At 46.5% G+C, this 20,823-nt stretch overlaps 1 protein-coding gene across 1 annotated transcript in view; it reads left to right on the forward strand.

The window, feature by feature from the left end:
* The first annotated feature begins 1,308 nt into the window (after positions 1-1,308).
* Positions 1,309-20,823, forward strand: part of SH3RF3 (SH3 domain containing ring finger 3) — a 257,874-nt gene continuing 238,359 nt past the window's right edge. The window contains exon 1 of the mRNA XM_074859161.1: positions 1,309-1,791. Coding sequence (XP_074715262.1) covers positions 1,396-1,791 — 396 coding nt within the window. The 5' untranslated portion in view covers positions 1,309-1,395. The remainder of the gene's footprint in view (positions 1,792-20,823) is intronic.

The following is a 20,823-nucleotide window of genomic DNA, read 5'->3' on the forward strand; positions in this document are numbered from 1 at the left end:
AGTAGGCCCTTTAATTGTACCAGTAGTCAAATGTTAGCCAAAAAGGGATTTTTTGAAAGAAACATTCATCTGGAGAATGAGGCTTCTCCTGCAGGTTCTCGAAGGGGAAGTTCTGTCCATCTGCCACACCTGCAAGTGGCCGCGTCTTATTTTTTAAAATCTCCCGTGGTTCGTATACACCATGGATGTGTACATCCCACACGCCAGGGCCTCCCGCCTCCCAGCAGGGCCCGACCACCACTTCTCAAGGGACCAGGGGCTCAGCCCTGCTGCGACTCCGGGGACTCGGGTACCGGGAGGAGCCGGAGCGCGCCCCGGCTCAGGGCACCCGGCGGGGGGAGGCGGCGCGACCCTCCCTCTTCACCCTTCCAGCCGCCGCCGGGCTTGGTACGACGCAATAACGTCGAAAGGACGGTTCTGCGGGGACGCGCCGCAGGACCCGCCGCGGGGATTGGGAGGGGGTGGATGCACCGGGGCCGCGCGCTGCGCCCCGCCGCGCCCGCCAGGGGGCGCCGCGCCGCCAGGGATGGCGGGGCCGGACGGCGGCGCGGCCCCGGCTCAGCTCCCGGCCCGGGGGGGCGGCGCTGCCCCCCGAGGGGCAGGAGGTGGCTGCGGGCCCGTTCCCGGCCGTCCGCCACCGCGACCCCCGCTCCCCTCGGGGCGCCCGGCCCGGCCCCGGCTTCAGGGGGCTCCCCCCCACCCCGTCCCCGGCCAGGTGTCCTCGGCTTCCCCGAGGGGGTCTCCTCCGCCTGCCCCCGGCAGCGGGCGGCCGCACGGCCCGGGCAGCCTCCGCCAGCAGGAGAAGGAGGAGGGAGCCGCGACGGAGGAAGGCGGGCGCCGAGCCCTGCTGGGTCGGGTTACAGGGAGCCATGGAGCGGCGGCGGGGCGGGCAGGGACCGCCCGTGGGGCGGCCGCCGTACCGCGGGCGCCCCCCCGGGGCTCCCCGTCGCTCCCCGCCCCGCGCGGAGGCGCGGCGGGCGGCTCGCCGGGCCGCGCCGGGCCCCGCCGCAGCTGCTGAGCCGCGCCGCGCCGGGCGGCGGGAGGAGGCGCGGGCAGGCAGGTGCCTTCCTCCCGCACCGCACCGCTCCGCTGCGCCGCACGGCGGGGGGCAGCGTCGCCCAGGCAGCCCCCGAGGTCGCCGCCGCCCGCCGCCGGGGGCAGCCCCGCCGCCGCTTCCCCGCGCAGCCCCGCCGCCCCGATGGCCCCCGCCGCGCCGCCGCCGGGCCCCCCCCGCCGCCGCCGGCCGCAGCGGCCCTAGGGGCGTCGGGGCCCTGCGCTGCCCCGCGGAGGGGAGGCGGAGGCGGCGGCGGCGGCGGGGCGGGGGCGGAGGCGGAGGCGAGGGGGCGGCGGAGCGGCGGCGGAGCAGCGGCGGAGCGGGAGCCGGCGGCGGCGGCGATGGACGAGTCGTCGCTGCTGGACCTGCTGGAGTGCTCCGTGTGCCTGGAGCGGCTGGACACCACGGCCAAGGTGCTGCCGTGCCAGCACACCTTCTGCCGCCGCTGCCTGGAGAGCATCGTCAGCTCCCGCCACGAGCTGCGCTGCCCCGAGTGCCGCATCCTGGTGGGCTGCGGCGTGGACGAGCTACCCGCCAACATCCTCCTCGTCCGCCTCCTGGACGGCATCCGACAACGGCCCCGCGCCGCCGGGGGCGCCAGCGGCAGCCCCAGCGCCGCGGCCCCCGCGTACCCCCAGCCCGCCGCCGCCCCCAGCGCCGTCGCCGCCGCCGCCGCCTCGGCCGCCGCCAGCCTGCGGGAGCTGGCGGCCGCCAGCCGCAGCGCCCTGCTGGGAAAGGTGGGTGCCGGGCCGGAGGCGGGGGACACACACACACACACACACACACACACCGGGACCGGGCGTGGGCGCGTCCCCACGGGGCGCCGGGCGGTCCCGGTTTGCCGGCGGGACGTCCCGGGCGCGGCGGAGGCTGTGCCCCGGCGGGGCAGCGCGGCAGGGGCCGCTTCCCCGCGCTTGCGGCCGGCGGTTGCCCCCCCTCCCCCCCCCGCGACGTAGGGGGGGGTGGGGGGCTCGGCCGGGGATGTCCTCGAAATGCTCCGGGCGGTCCCGGGCGGCGGGAGGGGCCGGGGCCGCCCCGGGACCCCCGCGGGGGCTGGTACCGGCTGTCCGGCAGCAGCCGCGCCGACGGGCGCCGGGGCAGCCCTCGGTGTAGCGGGGCTGGACGTGGCTCCCGGAGTTGAGAGCAACAAAGTGCCTCGAAAGCGCTTTTATTCAGCGCGTCGGCCTCTGTCTGGTGCCTGTCAGGTGCAGGCAGGAGCCGGCTCCCGCTCTCGTGCTGCCTGCGGGGATAAGTCGCTAGAAATTACCGGCCGGTGCCGGGACTCGGCGCTTTCACCTCAACCCCCCCGAGTTTTCCCCTCCGCTCCCGGGGCGCTGCGTGTGCGGTTACAGCCACGCGGAGCCCTTTTGGCAGCCAGAACTGTCAGAAGTTCCCCCCCCCCCCCCCCCCCCCCCCCCCAAGGGAACGTAATTTCATATTTATGTATAAGGTGCGTGATTTATTGAAGGAGAGTACTGCAACATATGCATTTATTTATTTTAAAACTGCCCGAGCTTGCTCCCTTTAAAATCAATGGTGAGGGTTTCATTGACTCAGAGGGGACAAGATCAATTCCTCCCAGCGTTCTGTATTATTGTGTAATTCAGTATGATAGAATTTACTATAGGACCTCTTTAGGAGACTTTGGAATGGAGCTGCTCTGAAGACTCTGAACTTCATTTTATTTCTAATGTCATATATATAGTGGATATATTTAATTGTCTTTGATCTTTCATGAAGTCTGCTTGAGCTGTAGTTTAGTGTACAGGCTTCTGATTTGGAAAGGTCAACGCAGAGATTCCTCATGAAGTTGTATCGCTATAGTAAATGTTTCAATTAATTCATTTCCTATTTTTTTCTGAGAAAAATTAATAGACCTGTACTGGCATTTTGAAGTTTTGCCTACAGGAAATGATGGCAGATGCCATACATTGTTCCATAAAATTCAATTTTGGAGTCTGAAGTGAAATATGCTCGGCAGTATTCTGGAAGGGTAGATCCTTTATTACTGAGCTGAAAACCACAGTGATCTTCAGGTATTTAATAATGGTTTGTCAAATTTAAAGAAGAAAAAAGGCAGTGGGATTCTGCCTTCTGCTTTTTTACTTGTTGTTTTTCAACTAAACTTAGGGTTGCGGCTTTGTCATAGCAGACAATTCCTGTCATCTCGAGTTTCGGCATTACAAAAAGGGAAGTTTGCATTCATTAGGTAGTTTAAAATACGGTATCCTCATGGTCTGGTTTGGTGTCCAGATAGTAGTCTCTTCCAGGAGGTAGGGTCTGCATGGAGGGCTTATTGCACCTGCAGGGCTCATGTTGCGGAGGCGGGGTCTCGCACCCTGACCAAGCTTTCGTGACCGTCCAGCAAGAAGAAAATCTCTGGTTTTCATATCTTTAAATCCTACTCAAGCTAGGATGTTACAGGGGGTTGCACATGTAAGGAGATGCTTGATGGGGCAAGTTACTTGAGAGTCATTTTTTTATCTTAATGTAAATTTTTAGAGAAGTTGAATTTTTGTTATTTTACCGTATATTGGCATATTTTAAGATGTTCCTTCCTTAGCCGTTATTGCAGATATCATATAGTAAATAAAACCACATTGTGTTCTATTTTTTTCTAGCTTTGAACAGGACTTTGGTGAGCATCTTCAGTTCTGTTGTCTATTTCTGTGTGGGTTGTTACCCATCTGAGTTTGATAGAAAGCAAAGTTACACATGACCTGAGAATCACATTTGGGCTTATATGGTTAATGACTGCAATTTTTTTCCCCTTGCTGGGGCTAATGGGTGATTCTGGGGCAGTGGGTCTGCTGGGGCAGAGTGGGTCTGTGAAACTGTTTGCTTGGCCTTTTGACTGACCACACAATTTTATCCAGAAAATCAATGCAATGTGCTTGATCCTTACAAGGTTCATTACAGTGAAAGAAAGTCTGAACTAATCTGCTTTTAAAAAAAGCAGCAGGGGAGAATAATCCTCCTTGGAGCTGCTGATACAGCTGATTGCTGAGCTATCCTGGAGACAAGAGTACAGCACCTCTGTACTAAACAATAGATGGTACAAACCAGCCTAGAATTACGCTTTTTGAGGCTGATTCTGAAGAGCAGAATTGCATCCCTTTTGGTCTTACATTGGTCTTTGACAGCTTAGCTCCCTTAGAGAGAGCTGAGTGATTCTTTATGATATATACTTTTTTTTTTTTTTATTATTTTAGAATTGCTGTAGATTTGCTGCCTGGAGCTTAAATGCAAATTACATTATTTTACTAATTAATACCTTTCATTTTAGGTAATGCGGGATATAAAATGAGACATACCATTATGGGCTTTTCTGGTTAGGAAGGAAAATGCTAATTGTGAAATGTAATGGCAGAGAGCCAAGGTCACTTCCATCAGACTTCAGTCTTGCCCGGATCCTCAGACCGATATGTTAGAGTCACACCAGGGATCTGTTTCTCTGAGAGTTTTAATTAACCTTAGAAGACAGAGCAGGGCCAGCTTCCGTGCTGCTGTTACACCTGTGTTTTGCTTCTACACCTTATACTTCAGGGAAGCCTTCTTTGCATAGATGGTATTTTCTAAAACCAACAAATGTTGTTTATCACTTTGGCAAAACTGGGGATTTTGTATTTCTTTATCCCATCTTTGGTCCTTCTTTTCCCATAGTTTATCGCAGACTTGGTCCATCCAGACTGCTGAAACCCAGCATGAGAGGGGCTGGGCTGGGGATGAAATGACACTGGGACTGTTTCTAAAGTTGTCTGAGAGCATTTTTCAGAAACACTTCTAAAATGCTGTAGGTGTTTTAAGATACGCGGTATACATCTTCAGCATGAGAGATCTGGAAGTGGTGTTTGCCTACTAATGTGGGCTTGAAAAATACTTGGGATTCTATAGATATATAGTGGTATGCGACCTTCGGTAAGCCAGTTAGTCTCCCAATGCCTCTATTTCAGCCTGTAAAAAACCAATAGTCTGTTTCTAAATGGTATAGCGTATTTTGGGATGTTCGCATTCAAGATGCTGTGTAAATGCAGAGTATGGTATTAGACATTATAAAAGGGTCCGACTGCTGAAAGAGCACACTGGAAGAATGAGGGAAAGGAAATCCAGCAACTGTTACAGTGGCCCCCCAGGGGATAAAGCAGGAGACTAAGAGTGGTTTATAATGTAGGCGCATTACACACAAGGTTATAATTTATTGGCTTCTCTGTTTCCATTACCACTGGTGAACCGCTTGGGGAATTCAGGTTCTGTCAAAGTAAATGGCTCCCTTAGATTGTTGAGGCATTATGGTAAATCTGCTTTCTTTACTGAGTGTGGCATTTGGGCTTCAGGTTTTTGTTGTTTTGGGTTGGGTTTTTTTGGGGTTTTTTTTAACAATTATTGCAGTTTATCACTTAGAACTTTTTCAGGAGCTCTCAAGATCTAATAGCCAGCTAAATGCATGCAAGTCTTTAGTAATTTCCTTCCAAACCAGGCGTCTCCCACTCCAGGTGCGGGGCTTATTGCTTGCTTGCCTGCAATACAAACTGAGAACAACATTTGCATGAAAAAGAAACAACCTAGGAAAACAAAACATGTCTCTCCTTTTTCCCAAAAGAGAGAACATGGCCGAAGTGATGGATAGACATGTGCTGCGTTACCAGGCAGGGGTATAAGTAACAGTAGAGAGTAAGATGTGTGCACAAGGAAAATGATGTGTCAGCGTGCTTGAGTGAAGTGACGGATAGGCTGCACTCCCCTGTGTTGCACTGGATGTTTCTCCCATGTACCAGCTTTGCAGAGCTGTTTCACTGTTTCAGGTGGAAGGCTGCCATTTGCTAGCCCATGCGAAAGGTCACTACCCTTGGCTTCACAGGAGTTTTGCAAGCAGAGGGCGCAGTGCCAGTTTGCTATGGAAGCTTTTCAGCTGCTCTCTTTGTAGAAATTCTCCAAAAGAGACATTGAATCATTATTTTTTATGAGCACCTCACCTCATCCTACACTATCTGTAAGTTATTGAGGTTACAGTGGATTGAATGTGAAGTGGATGTTGTGGTCTTTTTCCGTGGCCGTGTTTCCTTGTTGGATACGTTGTCTATCAGGTGAAGATCCCACCCTGGGTTACGCAAGAGAAAGCAGATGGATCTGGCGCTTATATGCGTTTACAGCCACTGTAAGCAGAAGTGGATTGTGCAGGGGACATGCTTTGTCTTGGGCAGAGGAGACTCTTCAACTTGGCTTTTTAATGATCAAATTTGCACAGATAGGAGTGCTGTTCTTGTCAGCAGCGCACAGTATGCATAGGTCCATGGACTTACCTTACTTTTGTTCTTTCTCTCTGATTTATTTGCTTCTGATACTGTAGTTTGGCTGGCCAGTGCCTGAACTTCGTTGTAAAGACATCCAAATAGGACCGATATTCCACGTGTCAAAGTCTTGAGGATTTGTCTGGCAGATGGCTAAAAAATGTGTTTCAATGCAGGAGTTTAACAATCATACCAAAGGGTATTGTGAAAAATATAGCCAGGAGTATTTAAAATCCCAGCAATTAAAGCTGTCCTCAGAGAAGTGAGTGAGCATAGGAGAGGGGATTGCTGAGGGGCTGAGTCAGAAAAATTCATCATTTTCTGCGCTCTTGCGCTTCTCAGAAAACCCACCATTTGCAGGTATCATCTTCACGCTCATTATGTTTTCCAGAAATGGAGTATTTTTACCCATCTTTGGATGATGCTGTTAACTTTTACTTGCAAGCTAGAAAAATGAATGATGGGCCTGATGTGACCAAAGGGTGCCAGTGTTGACAGTGGACTTTTCCTTCTGGATTGGGATGGCCAGCAGTGGCTCAGTCACGCCTAGAAGAGTCGTGGGGCCGTGGAGGGGACTTTGTGCCACTAGCCCCAGACCCTCCGTATTAGTTTATGTCAGTGTGGCATGCCTCTGTGGGACTCCTCTTGCTGTCAAATGTGAAAGCTAAGTTTAATCCCTGCATGTCATCCCTCTGAATGATTCATTATGAATGCTGGTAGTGCTTAGTGTATGACAGCGTTCAGTGTTTGGTAGCTGGTTACTCAAAGAGAGATGGATAGACTTGCTTGACTCAGCCCTAAGATCCTGTGCACATTTTAATTCCGGCAGTTTTTACCCACCTTCCCTAAATGTCTGCAGTTTACTGTTTGGGGAGATGGCACTGCTGTGGTTTTAAGGCTGAGAAGGAAGAGAGAGCGTGGTTCTGTGCAGAAAGTGGCCATTGACCTCCAGCGAGCTGCATGAACTTTCTGAGCTTCGCATTTCCCAGCTGAAAGCCTGCTCCAGTAGCACTCACCCACCCTCGTGTACTTCACGATCGTAAGAGGGAAGCTGCCCTACAAACACAGAGTTATTACTAGAGAGTCTGGGGTTTGGGGAGATTAAAAAGTGCCGATTGTATACACTGAAGCTACGACAGTTATTTTCTGCTGTTGAATGGAGTTTGGCATAGATGCTGCACTTTGTTTGCAGGGAATGTCAGTGCAGGGATGCAGCAATGAGCGCTGAGTATGGGCTGTAACAGTACACTGTATTCCTTGTTTCTAATCTTATCAGTTTGTGTTGAGGCAGAGTCCCGTTGCTGGCTGGGTGCCCAACAGGTCAGACCGGCTGAGGGCACTGGCTGTGAATGCCAGGTGCCTGTACTTGCAGGTCAGGGGGAGGCTATGTGTGCTCTTCCTAGACAAAGCTGTGTCCATGCGGTCAACAAGCTGCCACATAAAATGCTACAAGAATATTTTATTTATGCCATGGAGAATTTTATGCTTGGGGAAGGTCTTTTCTTATAGTCTGGAGTTAGTTTAGTTGGCTGTTTTGTAATTTTAGGTTAATAATCCCATTACTGTTTCAATTTGAAAAGGCTGTCTAGGTACTTCTTGAGTTTTGCACTGTTATATTTAGAATGTCCTCTCTAATTTCACTATTCTGTTCAGCACTTCATGCTGTCTCCATTAAGAAGCACTGCTTAAATTCCATATAAAAACCAGAATTCCCTCTTGCACTTCAATAACCCACCTGTAATGTCTGTAACTATGGGATGCCACTTTCTTTTGAAATCGTAGATCACTGTTTCCTAGAAGCCTTTCCTTAAACTTCAGAAGGACAGTCATAACTAATATATTTCATTCTTATTAATGGCTTTAAGCATTGCAACATTGTAATTGCTGACCTCTACTGCACTGAATTCATTCAGATTGCAGGGACTTGGTGACTTCTGCAGACCAAAACTGTTTGGGATGCACACGGTTTCAGCTTTCCAGCACTCACTCATCACATAGCAAGCTGAATTTTTGCAAGCGTTTTCAATGCAGTCTTGTTAAAATCTGATATTTTACAACAGGTTTTCGCAATCTGGAGTAAGTTGTCATGGGAAGAACCCAAGATTAGTTCTAATAGGACATGAGAGCCTGGACAAAGATAAACTATGGGATTTGAGAAAGCTGCCTGACCTTGGCCTTGCCCCAGCTCCCACAGCAGCTGTGCTTCTGCAGCTGGGGAGGGAGCAATGGGGAAATGCAGTGCTAGCTGAAAGCTACCTATTTATCCCTAATCTTGCACCAAACCAAACTGCTCCCAATTACTGAAGCCTCTTGTGTGGAGCAGACTGGCCTGACCATTATGCAAAAGAGAAGGTGGGGAAAAAAAAAAAAAAAGGAGAGTGAAAAAAATTAGAAAAATTTCTTTCTAGTGCATCATGCAGATGGGCCTGGGAACAGGTTCTCCCCATTTACCAGCCCCAGATCCTCTTTCTTCTGCCAGATCGGATTCCTCTGACAGCTTGAGCCGTGCCTTTTTCTGACAGTTTGGGGTGGTGGTGGGGGTTGCTGATGCTAGTTTTATTTGCCTGGCTCCATTACCATCTTCCTCAGCAGTAATGTTAAACTCGTTACCTCCTCTTTGCGGGAAGTTTTGTTTATGTTGCTAGAGCATTGCTGAAAAACCTTTAAAATTGTTTGAACAGCTTTAAAAAACCCCACAGCATGTGCCCAGTAATTTAATCTAATTGTCCTTGCATGTAATTTGAACGTTTTTATTCAGTTAAAAAGAACAAACATTAATTTAACGATACATGTACATGAGATGCCTCTCAGTTCAGGGGAAGGACAGAAGGAGGGAATATTACTTTTGGTATTAAAAAGACATTTTGTTTTCAAAAGTAGAGAGAAAAATGTAAAACATCTGGAAGTAAGCACTTTCTGCCCAGTCTTTTAAGCATAACTTCCATCGGGTCCACAGAACTTGCTGTGCACTGGTCTCTGTTAGCCAGGGTCCCCTGTGAACTCAGCCTAATATCTGCCCAAAGGAGCTGGATGGGGCAGTGCCCCTCCTCTGCTCCTCTTCTGGGGGTCACTGGGAAAGCCTGGTGTCTGGCACCGGGCTTGCTCCTCCGCATCTGCAGGCCAGCGATCGAGGGGTTAAATAGCAAAAACCACAGTCGGGTTTGTCTCATAACTGGCTTCTGGCACTTTCAAAGCATGGGTTGGCCCCTGCCAAAGTCTGGCTTCTTGTCCCGTCAGAGTGGTTGGGATTTTTGGTGTGACCAGACTGCTTGCATGTGGTTGACCTGATGGCGGGGGTTTCTGAGGGACGCCCACCCTCACGAACGCTGAAAAGCTGTTTCTGCTGCAGGGCTCTGTCTTGTCCCGTTTTGGAAACTGGAAGGCTTAGCAGTCTGGCTTGCAGCACTGGGTGCCAGAAGGGGGAAGGCTGTGGGATTCGCTAATTAAAAAAAGAGAGAGATGGGACTGTTTTCTTTTGCCATGGTGATCGCATAACATAACTTGACTCAGGGATGCTGAGGAATTTTCGTCTGCTCTTAAAGGCAGTGGGACAAAGGTGCAAAGCCCTTTCCTGCTCTGTGGCATTCAGCTGCGTTTCATTTTGAAGATACCTTAAGGATTCGTGTTAGTGAGCATTTTGTCCCTTGTGTTGGCTGTCAGCTGGGATATGATTTATCAGACAAGTGAAACTAATGCTGTATATGGTTAAGAGTGCCTTTCTGTGCACAAAAATGGTATTTATGGGAAGAGCTTGCTTCTTAGTTGATGCTTAGAGTGTCTTTCCACTGCTACAGCAACAGGCACGAGAGTCTGATTATTCAGGCAAGTTAGCATTCATTTTTTTTCTGTGTTTTTTGAAAATCTGATTCAAACCAATATGAATTGGCCATTGCTAATTTTAGAATGGTCTGCTTGCATGAGATAACAAATCTCAATTTTAGTTTAAAATGAAGATAAACAGAAGGTTGGCAAGATTGTTATCAAAATGCTAACGATCATTTCTCCTATGGTCTCAGTTATTTTCAGAGGGAGAACTAGAGTAGACACATCATCTGAATAATACCGATTTTAGTACGTATTACTGTCTCATTAAGCTGTTAAAGCCTTTCCCCTTCTGGACAAAGGTTCATTAATTGCTGCAGTTGATGTATCATTAAAGTGGGTTTAGGTGCAAGATGGGTGGAGGAAAAGAGATCCAAAATGTTGATTGTGCAGTTGTGGATGGACTTTGGGTAAAGATACTGTGGTCCTAACCAAATGAAGGGGATACTGCTGTGTTTGGTGTGCTGCCTCCTGATTGCCTTCCGAGCAACAGCCAAGAAGTCAGCCAAATACAGGCACTATCATATTTACTTTACTAAATGATCATTTCAGTAAATGTTATTGAACATGTTTATTTGTGGATTAATTTCAGGCTAATTCCAATCAAAAGCTCCTCTGTGAGTTACTATAAAAAGACGTGATTTTATGAATTTACTTTTTAATTTCTAATTTCATTCTGAAACAGCTTTTAGCAGACTGCCTTTTTATTGGCTGCCTTCTTACGTGTTTTGAAATGCTTTTATTGCAGCTTCTATCAGGTTTGCTATACTGCCATCTCTATAAGCAAATCAATACATTACAGTAATAGTAATAAATTATGAATTTTTAATTATTTTTAAGGCAGTAAAGTAGAAGGAAGATTTTGTTTTGATTGACTTCCATTAACATTTATTTGTCTGTAAATAAGACACACACAAAAATATATGTATGTATGTGTAGTATTTATATCTCCCTGAACGTATAGTTTTTTGACAGAAAAGCCTGCTCCATGCATTCTTCTTGAGTCCATATCCAATTCAGTAAATTGTGCAGTACTGTCACCGTATGGTAGGCATGGGCGTATGTTGTGTCACGGCACAGTGGCTGGTCCTGCTGCATCTCTGGACATGTGCCCACGGTGACCCACTGTGACGGAGCATCCCCGCTCGAGGGATGATAGGTGTGCACATACACAGCTTCCTCTCGCACCCCGAAAACAGAGATCTGCACTTGTCGTGTGAGGGAGGAGGGATGTCCAGCAAGGGGAGCAGGAGTTGGCTGGAGGGGAGGCAGGGGAATGGGTACCAGCCTGCTGCAAGGCGCCTGTCCCTTGAGGATGCTGAGGCCCGTCGTGATGCGCTCTTCTGCTCCTCGTTACCGAGCCTCCTTGCGATTTTGTGCTAAAATGTCACGAGATAAGAGACAGAAATAGCACAGGCTTTCCTGACAGAAACGTGAGCTGCCGCACATCGAGTGGGCAGGATTCATCAGCGCTGGGGTTGCTGCTCCTTGCCAGCACTGCGTGGGGAGGGCGTGGCACTGTGCAAGAGGCAGGCGTGGACGGCCTCGTGTTCAGTGTGGAGCATCTTGCGTTTCAGCCAACACTTTTCGTGTGAAGAGCCTCGTTCTTTCACATACTTCCTTTCTAAAACAAATCATAAAAAAGCCCTTGGAGAATAGAGTCATACATACACGTCATAAAATACAGTAAAATAATAGTTGACAACCATGAGATGAATTTTTTTTGCTTATTCTCTTCTGCTGTGTAGGTAATCATGTTGTTAGATCATAGTGGAAAACATCTGATTATTTATATTTCACAGTCACGCAGCAATGTAAAATCCAAACCAATTAAAAATCAGTCAATTATTTTCTAAAAGAAAAGTATGGTACTTTTGATCTATATTGCAGAAAGGAAACTTTATTTTTTCCTAGCTTGAATTTTATCTGTTCTTTTGATAAACACAGGACTTCCTTTTATATGCAGTCAGTCTTGCTTTTATCTGAGTATGTATTTCCACGGTGGTCGTTACCGTTAAAAATAACTTAGCACACTTTAAAGAAGGGGCTGTGTAGGTTTCAGCATCTGTAATAATATTCTTCAGCCAGGAAGAGGTCTTTCTGTGCTTATTAACAAACAAAAACTCAACAGCCAGGGTTGAATGGCCATCTCCCACTCATCCCAGACCTCAAAAACAAGAAAGCAAGTAGCTAAGGGGTAGGTCAGTGTCTTCTTCCTTGTCCCTTGCCAGCAGCACACTACACGAGATGCAGAGGTGTAGAGAGCCATAGGGCTTTTGCTTTCCAATTTCTCTGCTTCTAATGTTTGTTTCATATTAATTTTATACTGCTGAAATCTCTTGTTGCTGAGAATTGGTTTTGCCTATGCTATTTTTTTAAAAAATACAAAACACAGCCTCGAATTTGCTGACCTCTGCAGTGTGTAGAGCTGAGAAGAGCAGCCCTGTCTGGCCCTGAGTGACAGCGGGAAATGGGTTTGATGCATCGAGTCACTGTGGTCCTCTGTGGGACTTGGGGGAGTTTGTGATGCTCTTTAATGCATCTCCTCTCCCAAATGTTTTGCCCACCTTTAAAAAGTTACTAAGAATAGGAACCCCAGAAGCAAACCGCTTTGTTAGTAGCAATAACAAAAGATCCGGGAAGGATCTATGTCATCGTCCCCTTCCTGCAGTGCTCCGTTGCTGGTCAAAGACATGCAGCAAGCAGGGGCAGGCAGGAACAGCCTGTCCAGGAGCTGGGCTATGGCTCTTCTTGTGTCCCTCTTCCCTCTCCATATGCATCCTCGCTCTTCAGCAGGCCAGGGCACCTGCCAGTTCAGAAGTGGAGGCACAGGCACAGGCGGTCATTGAATCATTAACCTCCCAAATGAACGCATCCTTCCTAGCCTGTATTGCAGAACCTGTCTTTTAGGCCAGGCCTCATCCCTCGTCACTCTTTTCTGTGCAGTGGGCACAGAGAGGGACCCAGAAGATGAGTTCCTTCCACATGGATTCACGAGTCACTGGTGATGCTAGTGGTCAGGGTCCCTGGGAGAGGGGTGTGCTCTGTGGTAGCTGATGACGGGATGACCGTACTATGTTTAGACATACTGAAAGGCAGCATGACACCGTGCAGAAGATAGGAGAGGATCATTCTGGATGTCTGGTTTCCTGTGGGAGTAGAGCTTGTGCAATAGCTTAATCTTAAAAATATGAGGGGAGTGTTTAGGGAGAATTTGCCCTGACAGCATTGTAGGTTGGCATTCGAGCATAGTCAATAGTAACACAGTAAGATTTGGAGAGCATGTTGAACTCTCTTTTTTGAGTCTCTGTTCCCCCCTCTCTGAGCTCAGGAACCTCTGCCATAACAGGGACACAGCCAACTGTTGCTGATAAGCATCTCCCTTGTTGGTACAGCTGAAATGGAGTCGGTGGGCTTGTGCCGTGGCATATTTATCATCAATTAAAATTCCTTAGACACACCCTGCTTTGACCACGTAGGCCACCACCTGCTTAGAAAACAGCGCAGTGGCAGGTATCTCCTGCCCATGAACACGGGAGGAGGATTCAGAGTGCACCAAGGTGACAATAAAAGAGGCACAGTCCAGGGCAGGAGCGGGGGGATGTTGCCAATGGGTGATGTTTTGCAACGCTTTGTAGTTCTTCGTTTTTCATCAAATGAGGCTTAAAAATTCCAGGAGTTTTTCCAGTTATTCCATCCTCTTTAATGTGTTTTGGCTTTTTGTTACTTTAGTTAGATTTTATATAAAATAGAAGTTTAAATTCCCACTGTGATACCACTCATGTAGTGCTGGGTAATTTCTGCACTAAGATTTTGCCCTGTCAGAGGGGCCTTTTCGTGTTTAATTTGATCACTTGAGAATTAATTCCTCTGATTATGAAAACTGTGATGAAAATGGGGCTTTTTTAGGATCTTGGATGTAGAAGAAGCATATTTCGTTTAATCCTCTCCATAGCTATCAGAGGAAAACTTTTTGTTGGTACAGGGTTGGGGTGAAAAGAGTCTGAGCTCACATGTAAAAGGAGAGATCATGGGACACTGGATAGAGTTGAGGTTCCTCAGCTGCTCTGGTGCTTTTGATGAACATGTGCTTCCTTGATGAGTCAACTCATAACTTAAAGGTTTTGGATAGTGATGCTGACTCCCTGAATCAGTGATTCCTTTCCAGTGCCAGTGAAATAAATAGAAACCAAACACAGAACAAAGACTGTGGTCAGCCTGAAGTTGTCTCATTAGTGTGTAAAAACAGCAGTTGGCAGTGAGCAGATAAAGACCAGAGTGAATCTCAGGCAAGATGGTAAATGTTACTTCGTGGGTTTTGTTGGTCTTTTTTTCCCCCTGAGGAGTTTCCTTGGCTGATGAAGTGCATTAGAAGATGCCTCTGTAGCAGTATTTCACTTTCTGAAGTCATGTAACTGCAGACCCAAAAAAGTAATTGTATGGGAAGATCCTGACCATTGTAGTGTTCAGTATCCTAGCTATTTAGTAGCTTTGTCGGAATGCATGTCAGATAAACACTGTTTTGTTTTTTGTAGCTTTTTTCAGTAATTAATGAAGGAAAGTGAGTAATCTGCCACTTGGCAGTGCCGCTAGGCACATGGTAAGAGAGCAGAAGTCTGTCTTTGTAGTAGAAAGGATGAATTGATTTCTTTTTTTACTTCCATCTCCTCTTCCCCTTCAGCCCCTCTAGCTCCAAGAGATTGCAGATTTTGAAGCTAAGAGTGAAAGAGCTGTGATGCCCAAGCTGTTCCTAGGGCATGTGAGAGCCCTGGGGGCCTCTTCAGGACTGTGACTCAGTTTTGGTGGGAGGTGTGAGAAATCACTACCGTAGTAAGCAGCAATATCGTAGCACCTCAGCAAAGCCATTTTCGAGAGTGTTTCTGGAAGGGAATAGTCTCCTTGCGAGGAAGGAAAACTCGAAGAACGTCATTCAGATAGCTTTGCTTCACTGACCTGGTGCAAATATTATTCAGGATAATGGCTTGCGCTGATGGAGTTGCTGTATTACTTCAATTTACGTCTGTCAGGTGTTACTATTTTCTGTTCTGCATGCCATGAATAGATTTGCCTTTTCCCTCTTATTCAGTGTATTTCTTTGCACACACAAGAAGCAAAAGGAAGCAATTTTGCCAGTAATAAAGGTCTCACATGGAGGCTGCGTCCCTACCACTGTGCTCGCCATGCGTTTGGGCCATGGAGGGGTTTTGCTGGTTCTCCCTTGGGGCATGGGGGGATGTGTTGTGTTTTCACTTGCTTGATGGGAGGTGACAGTTCAGGAAACCCCCATGGCCCACTCTGTGCCCTTGTGAGGTCCCATGCTGCCAGTGCCCCTTGCCACTCACAGCCACCTGGGCAGCAGCAGGTCAGCTGGCCCCATTGCCATCGCTCCTGTCACCCCTTGGCATTGTCTCTCTGCCCCATCACCATCACCTCTTGACCCCAGGAGCCCCTCTGCCTGTGGTGCAGAGCTGTTTCTGAGCAACCCCAGATACTCCCTAACCATTTTGCACATGAGCAGCCTTGGAGTGGAGATGGAGCAAATCAATGGTCAATGTCTAAATAAAGATCAGTAACGTGGTGTTCCTCAGGGGTCTGTATTCAGACCAGTACTGTTCAATATCTTTGTTAATGACATAAACAATGGGATTGAGTGCACCCTCAGCAAGTTTGCAGATGAAACCTCAAGCTGAGTGGTGCCATTGATATGCTTGAGGGAAGGGATGCCATCCAGAAGGACCATGACACGCTTGAGGAGCGGGCTCCTGCGAACCTCATGAAGTTCAGCTAGGCCAAATGCAAGGTTCTGCACCTGAGGCAACCACCACTATCAGTACAGACTGGATCATGAATTAACTGAGAACACCCCTGTGGAGAAGGACTTGGGAATACTGGTGGATAAAAAATTGGACATGAGCCGGCAATGTGCGCTGAAGCCCAGAAAGCCAGCCATATCCTGGGCTGCATCGAAAGAAACGTGGCCATCAGGTCAAGTGAGGTGATTATGTCTTCTACTCTGCTCTTATGAGACCCCACCTGGAGTATTGTGTCCAACTCTGGGGTGACCTGTACCAGACAGATGTGGACCTGTTAGAATGGGTCTAGAGGAGGGCCACGAAATTGTCAGAGGGCTGGAACACCTCTCCTATGAAGAAAGGCTGAGAGAGTTGGGATTGTTTAGCCTGGAGAAGAAAAATCCCCGGGGAGACCTTACTGCGGCCCTCCAGTACTTAAAGGGGGCTTATAAGAAAGATAGAGATTTTTTTTACCAGGGAGTGTAGTGATAGGACAATGGGTAACAGTTTTAACTAAAAGAGGGTAGATTTAGATTAGATATAAGGAAGAAATTCTTCATGATGAGGGTGGTGAGGCGGTGGAACAGATTGCCCAGAGATGTTGTGGATGTGGCATCCCTGCAAGTGTTCAGGGTCAGGTTGGTTGGGGCTCTGAGCAACCTGATCTAGTTGAAGAAGTCCCTGCTTGTTGCAGGGGATTGGACTAGATGATCTTTGAAGGTCCCTGCCAACCCAAACCATTCTTGGATTCTGTGACTCTATGACCAGAGAATGGGCACAGAGAATAAGACATGGCAGACACAGCTACAGACAGTGAAAAGTAAATATTGCAAAATGCATATTTATGTTTTTTGGGAGGTAACAGCAGTTCAGATCTCTACTGTTGATTCCTTAAACATCTTGATGCAGTGAAGATACTATAAGGAAAATTACATTTTCATGCTGAAGAGTTTCTTTGGGTATAATGCTTCCAAATTGAATACAGAATTGAATAAATATGGAGTCATTCTCTTCTCTTTATTCCATCACAGCTTTGCTGGAGGAATTCTTTTGGTTTGCAGAAAGGTTTATAGTGGAAAAATTGTTTGACATCCATAGCAAGTATAGTCTCATCTTTAATGGATTGTTTAGATTTCGCAATAGGGATATTCTGTTTCTGGACAATAATAGTAAATTCTTGACCTTATGTTACAGTTTCCAGTTCTTTAATAAATAGAGGTATCTTTAGTTAATGTTTCTTAACTCCACAGAATGCTCTATAGAAAATAGTAAGTATCATGGCTCCCTTTGTAGATGGGAAGTTAAAGCACATCCAGAGTGACCCGCTACCAGCACGGCAGAGACAGGGAGCAATTGCCCGCCTCCAGACTCAAGCACTGTGCTGTTGTGGCACTCGCGCTCAAACTCTTGTCATCATCCTCATGTTTGGAAGGAGTGTGACAGACATTTCATACCAGATTTTGTTCTGGTTAAAGAGCTCTGATGAGTTTCACCTCCTTTACTGTGTGCTACAGCTCCATTTGGCCTATATCCAAGTTTAGTTACTTCAGTTACTGAAATTGTTTTCCTGTTCTATTTCCTAGTATTAAATTGCTGTAAAATTAACTGGAAAACTACTATTATGTACCCTGTTTCTTTCTTTTGTCTTCACATTCTGGGTCTTTTTTGTTTGCATGTGTTTATTTTTCCTTTATTTTCTCTTTTATTGCATCTATGAAGCTTTTGTTCTCAATTTTCATGTCGTTTGACATATGAGAGAAACCAAATAAAATATTTTACATTTCTGTTTCAAGTTAAAAACCAGTTTTTATGCTGAACAATAATTGTATTACAAGGAAGCCTGATGTGCCCTCAGTGCCATTACAATATGTTGAATAAAAGGTAATTTAATGGAACCAGCGGAGTATTTGAAAGTTCACTGCATGAAAATTGGATTTTTGCCTTTTATTATTTACATTGCACCTTATTCATATTTAAGGCCACAGGGATTATCATCCTCCTTAATGGCTTTATTTAATAAAGACTTTGCATTTCACAGTATAGGATCTAGCACGGGCTTTAATCTGTTATCAGGATTTCAGTTAACTAGATTTAGCTTCAGTTGCCCTATAAATCCTATAAATATATCTAAATAATTAATTTTCTTTCACTGGATGGTAGTGGCTACTTTTAAATACAGCTGCTGTATACTTAGCTGCTAAATGGTAGAACTGTGCCCATAACTTGCTTTTATTATTATTGTTTTTAAAGATGACATATATCTATTAAGGTCACTGGCTAGACCAGGACCAGTCTCCCAAGACAAAAGACCTCGTAGAGGAACTGCAGTTATGGCTGAGGACCATTGCAACTGGGATGTAAGTGCACCTTGATTTTTGGGAGGAGAGGTTAGAGACAGGTGGATGTCACGGATCAACATATCCCCTAGTTGGGCTGAAGGACTTTGCATCCTTTGATTGTGGTTATGTATATTGTGAACCTAGGGGCTGGATGTAGCAGACTCCAGGGTGGAGGAGTGATGGTAGATATAGGAGACTGAATGAAATCCTGTTGCTTTCCCCTGCACTCCAGAATATTGATACCCTGAAATAAGGACTCAGCCCTGCACCAAGCTTTGGGGTCAAAACAAGTAACAAATGGGTGCTAGTTCAGTGGGAATTACGCAGTGTGAACACACAGCCAGCCCAGGCACCCAGTAAAAATGCCACTCCTGCCCCAAAAAAGAACAAAAATGAATACTGGTGAGCTGCAGGCAGCAGCGCAGGCAGCAGCGCAGGCATGCCGGCCCCTCTGTGGCACAGATGAATGTTCTCGGCGATTTACCTAAGAGCAGCAGGAGATCATACAACTTGGCAGCTGTGGAAAAGCACTGTTGATCTGAGAGTCCCGGTCTTTTCCAAGTTATTCCTGCTGGCTCGTGTCCTAAGGAGGGAAGATTTGAGACCTTCAGGGACCCACAAAGACCAGATGCCATTCAAATTTAAAATGCTTAAGTTGCAATACTTAGAGCTTTAAAAATATTTTTCACCTATCAGTGCCTGATTAACTGAGTGTATGAACTCGAAGGGAAACATAATATTTATTAAACATAGTTCACGTCGTCATTTTGGCATTTGATATGCCAAGATTATGCATTTTTCCCAGGAGTTATGTTAACAATTTCAGCATGATAACTTTAATTTGAAAAAGGGTTTTTCTTTGCTAAAGGGAGGTTTATCCATGCATGTGTACAAGGAAAACTTTAATTAAAATTTATGTTCTCCATTGTTTCAGGAGTTTAAATGCACTTTCTCCCCCATGAGACAAAAAGACTGCTTATATTTACAGGACTCAAAGGGTTAATGTGTGAGAATGAATATATTCAAGGTTATATTGCTGACAGCTCCATTGTGTTGGCAAAGGAAGACGATGCACAGCCTCAATTTACTTCTCTTGCTAAATCGTACTTTGTTTTCCCTATCTAGAGGAGATGGAAAACATGAAAATCATGATACTACCTCTGCTGACCTTAATATAGGGTTTTTTTAACCATTTCTCCCCTCGCCCTTATGGAAGGCTTACAAGCGAAACCACTCTGTTTTTCTGAGGAAGGTCTGAGGACTTGAAATGTGATCCTCCTTTTCAGTGCCTACTGCAGCAGATAAAAATATGGGGGAGTTCTCCTTATGTTTGTCCAATATGGGAAACTGATGCTCTTAGATACATCTGCTATGGGAAAATAGGACATGTTTAGCAAGTTTGCAAAATATTAACCATTTGATACATTTAGTTTATCCATGGTATAGGAGAATATTGCCACTGTTAGAGAATTGATGAATAAACTGGGGAAAAAAGGCAAGATAAGAGTTTGTGTCAAGGCTTCATCTATTTCCTGTAGGTTCATACAAGTTTCCCTGAAAACTTGTTTCTATGAATTTGAATGGAAAAGGAGAAACCCTAAAAAAATTCTGTTTCTTTCTTCTAACAGATGTTGTTGTTTATAGGACAGTTTTAATAAAAATATAACTTTGCTGTAAAGCAATACTTGTCCAGAGTAAACTCCACCCATGGAGTATGCAGTCCTTCAGAGAACCCAGAAGAAGGGACAGAAAGGTAGTTTCTCTCCTTGAAACCTATGATTAAGGATGCTGTAATCATTTCTTGGGAGATGTTCACTTGTGCCTGCACCGCCCTCTCCTGTTGAAATCCTCCCAGAAAAGTCAGGAGGGAATAAATCCCAATGCTGCTGCAGCTTTCTCAGATTTCCTTTGGTGGTGCTCTTGATGGTGTTGTCACCTATCCCTCTGAAAGGGTTAGGATTTGCCACTCAGAAGTTCTGTGCTGGACCAGCAGCTCTTAAATATCATGTACATCAGCAATACAGGTCCAAAGGAGCCACATCATTGGAAACTGCTCATCTGCTAACCAGCATCTGGCAGAGCAGCTCCTGTAACAAGAAGGAAAACAAATGAGGAAGATTATAAATGTTTTGATTCAAGAGTTGTATTTTCCTTTGAAGATTGATACTAAGAGGTCACTCTATTAAGAAGGAAATGTTGCTTTCACTTCAACTCACTGCCTCAGAGTGAAACCTTTGCTTTGTTATTTTATTTCAATATACAACATTGCTATTTTAACCTTAAAAATAACCAACATTACTGATAGGAAATTGTTTGTCTGCTAAGACAAACAAATTCATCTGTAACTAATATGAACGGTCTATTGCTTCTTCTGTACAAGGCATGCAAATCTCTCTCTTGGCTGTTTGTGATCAATCTGGTTTTCTAATATTTGCCAGTGGAAAGGCCCTGGCTCATTTCTTTCTTCTGAATCATATTTTGATTGTCTCATTTCCTACTGAAGTGATTAAAGCTGCGCTGGGCATACA

Source organism: Strix uralensis, chromosome 2 (assembly GCF_047716275.1).
Source record: "Strix uralensis isolate ZFMK-TIS-50842 chromosome 2, bStrUra1, whole genome shotgun sequence".
NCBI classification, from domain to species: Eukaryota; Metazoa; Chordata; class Aves; order Strigiformes; family Strigidae; genus Strix; species Strix uralensis.